Raw genomic sequence first — 4937 nt, forward strand, 5'->3', positions numbered from 1 at the left:
ATAGTAAAGTAAGATACATCTAGGCCAGATTTTCTCTTATTGTTTCTTAGATTACGTTCCAAAATCTCCCATATAAATAATTAAAATCTAAAAAAATATAAACACCTATTGGCCACAGACACCCACGATATACTGAGGAGTCTATGATATAAATTTACTTATATTAGCCAGAAAAATCTGTGATGTACTGAGTGCGCAATAGGTGAATCGCGATATGGCAAGGGATTACTATATATATATATATATATATATATATATATATAATCATGCAGTGAGACTGAATTTGAAACTACATGGTTGAGAAGCGAGATTCTTAGTCACACAGCTACGTAACACACACATAACTCCATTATGTATCTATTACTGATAGGGCACATGTTTAATTGAAGTATGAGATAAAATGGTTGAAAAACACTTGTTTAAATCTATTGGAAGAGTAAGTAGAAGGGATAGTGAATATGTTCCTTATCATAACATTCCTTTTACGATAGTAGCACGAGTTAGATAAATCTGTAGTATGGCATTTCATCATTAGTCACCATACTTTATCACTTCTATTATCAACGTACATGCTATTTACATTCAACATTCATTATCTTTTTGCACCCTTGCAGTTGTCTCCCTTGCATATGCAGGCTGCTGTCTTTAACTCAATTAAATCCCTCAATACTTCACATCTTGTATATTCTACTCACGTTATTTCTTTTCAGCTTTCATGATTTTTTTCCTAGGCTAATATCTGGGTGTCACTACCATGCAGCATTTTACCATCTTTCTTACTCATGTTTTTGTCTCACAGTTTGCTTGTACAATATGCCTACAGCTATCCATATATTATACTATCTAAATCTGCAAAGGCTTATTTCAAAAGGTGTCAGCTGTTAACCATGATCCAAATTTTCTTGTGCCTGTCCTTACACTGAACAATTGCTTAAATTAATCCAGTGACATTCTGAAATGTATTTATCTAAGTGTTACTACATATGTATTTTTTCTATTTGTTTAGGTATGCTGTTCACTCTATTGTACAATGAGAAATGCAAAGAGAAGTAAAATTATCAGAAAATTCTCTCCTCATTCCAATCATTCTCTAACATCTGCCAGTATGTTAAAATCTGGTATGCTATATGTAACCTAATAATGGATTCCTCGTTAGGGTGATGTAATCATGTATATTGAGGTTATTTAAAAACTGGAAAAAAAAACCCTACTTGAGCCAGGGAAGAGAAAAATGGTGAAAATTAAAATTGTGACAATCTCCCATGATATTCATGAGATTATTAAAACATATACAATTGAGAATGAAACTAGACGGTGCACAGAACTGGGATTAGTTAACACATAACAGGCTGAGACGAATATAATGAAAAAATAAAATATCATGACTAATTTAATCTTAAAGAAGTTTTAATTTTGTGGAGCTGTGATCAGATAACCAAAATTACAACTACAATTCAATATTGACTGATAAATCTAATTCCTGTGTTGGTTTCATCTTAGTTTATGAATTGTATGTACAATAAACTTCATTAAATTTATTTTTTTGAGTTTCAACAGTGTTTGTGGTTTATGGTGGTTTTGTTGTTTATATTATTACAAATATTGATGACAGCATGATTATCTTCATTGGTAATCTTTTATTAGGATAATACTTATTTAAAGGTTTCTAGTTCTGGGAGGCAGGTAAGAGACTTGCATGAGGTATCACATAGTAGGACTGAACATGAAATCATGTGGTTGGGAAGCAAACTTTTTAACTCAAAAAGTTGTGCTTATGTGTATGACAATGAAGACAATTACTTACAAAAAAAAAAAACCTAAGCAATACTCTTACATATTATTTTTTATAAATTTGTAACTTTAAAACAGTTCTTTTAAATTTCCATATAAAGTGTTCAAGTAAATTTTCCTTTTTATCTGTGTTAAGTGAAGTCAATATGATTCAGAACTACTGATCTGTCTTTTTCATTGTATAATTGCATTGCTAATCAAAATACAAATGTGAAAACTTAGTGAATATTCAAATTCAATTCATTTTGTATATCTCAATCAATGTGTTTGGATGTGTTTGTGTGTAGGAGCAACTGAGAGGGAGATTTGTAAGTGTGTGTGGGTAAGCCAAAAATACTGTGACATATACATATGTCTATAGGTATGGATTTGCTTGACAGAAAATGGAGCCAGTCATCTGCTTTTCCATGCTTTTGTGGGTATGACAGACTTCTTTCAGGCAAATTTTCTGCAAGCCAGATGCTGTTTCTATCAATAACCCTAACTTGTTTCTTAGTAAAGTAATATTTCCCAATGTTAGACATGTTTTCATGAGAGACTGGAAAGAAGGAACTCTGATTGTATGACTACAATACTTGTTTTTAGCTATCCTGTGACGTCAAGATATGGAAGCACAAACACATGCATTATGTATATATGGGCAATAGACTTCTTTCAGTTTCTGCTTACAAAATGCACTTACAAGGTTCTTGCCCAGAGTGACTAAGTTCCAAACCATATGGTTGAGAAGACAGCCAGATATCAATCTAATATAATAAATGCGAAAACTAATTTCTGTGTGTCAGTGTGTCACACTTTGACCGCCTCTCTCACTATTCAATGACACTTCTTCATGCTGGTGTGAGAGTAATAGTAGGCATAGAGACAGTGAGGACGGTGGCGAAGACAGAGAGAAAGAAAGAAAGAAATTTAAGGAGAGTTGACGATGTTTCATTGAAAGTAGTAGTGTTTATGGTGGCAATGGGAGTAATAAGAGAGAGAGTGGGTATGTAAGAGAAAGAGGGAGATGATGTACAGCATACTGAACCAACTACTAAACACAATCATTTTTGTTTTATTTTTTGCTTTCTTTAATACATGCATATGTGTGTGTGTGTGTGTGTGTGTACACACATACATACACCAGTTTGGAATCAGGCTGACTCCCTGAGTAAATTAAAAACATTCTGGACCGAATCCGGACCAGCAATCCTGAAAATTTGGTTTCCTATGTTTTCATTACTGCGATTTTTATTTTTTAAAAATTTTTTTTTTAACATGATTTTTAGCAACGAATACGATCATCATTGGTATATGACTCTGGAGGAAGCAATTGCAACAATTTCTCCAAAACAAGTCAGAGGTCTGTTTGCAGATCTTCCCAAGCTACATACTAGCTTAAAAGCCGCCTGATAGGGCAGCTCTTAAGCTAATCCACACCAAAAATATGAGTAAGAATAGCAGCGAAGTACAGAGAAAAGAGAGTTGGGGCAAGAATGTCACCCTGCTTGACACCATTCTCTACAGGAATGGATCCTGCCATGCCACCACTAACTTTGACCCAAGCCTCCATCCCATCATGAAACACATTCAATAATTAAGTGCGAGTAAATGAGGCATTAAATTTAATTCAACAACAGAAAAAAAAAAGAATAACATATTCTAAATGGGTTCTATAACCTAAAAATCAGAAATATTCAAATTCCTAAATATTTCTTTTTATATTGTCGTAGTTTAAACGGAAATTAGAAAGAATATTTTATCCTGTCTTCCAAATTCGGTAACGCAATAATATTAATTAGGACGAAATTATAGGCTTTTCTGTGTCGTTCAAAGATTATAAAAAGTTTTTAAAATAACTAAAAATGTAATGACTTCTTTTTTTCGTTAACTCAATATTAGCTAATTGGAAATAATATAATCATCATATACACTTTCAAAAAGTTTATTAAGCAAAGTTTTTTTAAAAAAATACGAATTATTAAGGAAATTATCAAGAAATGAGAGAATGGGTGTCTCAAACTGTAGTTACGCTTTTAATTATAAGACAAAGTATCAAACAATAAACTGAAACCTTCCCAGTTCGGTTAAACCAAATAATACTAGTTACTGGTTTACGTAGTTAATATTAGAGTATTAAATTCAAAGATCGTCTTCGAAAATTGGCCTATTCATTTAGATTTTTTTCCGGAACTAAATAACTGACGTAACACATTGGACATTAATTACAATGGACGGATAGGTGTCCTCACCTATCCGTCCATTGTAAATAATGTACATAATTCCTTATATCAAAAATATAGAATAGTATAACACATCGGGTATCAATCTTTTTTAGCTTTATAAAGGAACACTGGAACATAAAATAAAACATCATCCATCCACTTCACACGGAGGAGTTTATTATATTTAAATGTTTTTACAGTTAAAAATATAGAATACTATTGCTTACCTTATATTATTGTCGTATATTTGCTTGTATATAACAAAATGATGAAAGCATTCAGTGTTGGTGACACTCAGACATTAAATATAGATTTTTTTTCTAAAGTTTTAAATTATTTTAAAATTCCGCGGTTCACCATTTCAAAATTTCTGAGTTAATGTCGTCTGCTCTTTCCAGTTTGCTCAGAACACGTGACAGTGTTGGAGGCTCGGTCGGTTCTCTCTCTTTCTCTCTCTTGCCTACAATATGAAAAGTACCGCCCCCACCTCATTCAGCTACGCTAGTAATCAGGCTGGTCACCCAACCTGCTAGAGATAATGACCAAATATCTCCCAAATCACTCCCTAAACCGTCTTAAAAACTTGAAGTGGTACACTGGATGATATAGTCTTAGATGCTCTGCCTGAAATAGAGACATGATGGTTATAGGGGGTAGGGGATTGCGCGTTATTGTTCGTCTGTTAGTTCAAAGATCTCGCGATGCTAAACCTGTATAAGAAAAGACATTGTTTCCCCATCTGTGTGACTACATGTTACCCTGGAGACCAATTACAACATTGCTAGCACATCGCTTGCCAAGATATTACACACTTTATTTTAAAAGTAAATAAGAGTATAAATAAAGTATTGAATTTAATTTCATAACAGAAAAAAAAAATGGAAGAATAACAACGTTTTAACTTATTTTAACCTACAAATTGAAAATATTTAAAGTTTTAAA

The 4937-nt window shown here is 32.7% G+C and overlaps 1 protein-coding gene across 6 annotated transcripts in view; it reads left to right on the forward strand.

Moving 5' to 3' along the window:
- Positions 1-1554, forward strand: part of LOC106879961 (monocarboxylate transporter 9) — a 43558-nt gene extending 42004 nt beyond the window's left edge. For all 6 annotated transcript variants that reach the window (XM_014929739.2, XM_014929727.2, XM_014929732.2 and 3 more), the window contains exon 12: positions 1007-1554. In XM_014929739.2, the coding sequence (XP_014785225.1) occupies positions 1007-1053 (47 nt within the window). In that variant the 3' untranslated portion in view covers positions 1054-1554. The remainder of the gene's footprint in view (positions 1-1006) is intronic.
- The last annotated feature ends 3383 nt before the right edge of the window (positions 1555-4937 follow it).

The sequence above is a fragment of the Octopus bimaculoides genome, chromosome 10, assembly GCF_001194135.2.
Source record: "Octopus bimaculoides isolate UCB-OBI-ISO-001 chromosome 10, ASM119413v2, whole genome shotgun sequence".
NCBI lineage: Eukaryota > Metazoa > Mollusca > Cephalopoda > Octopoda > Octopodidae > Octopus > Octopus bimaculoides.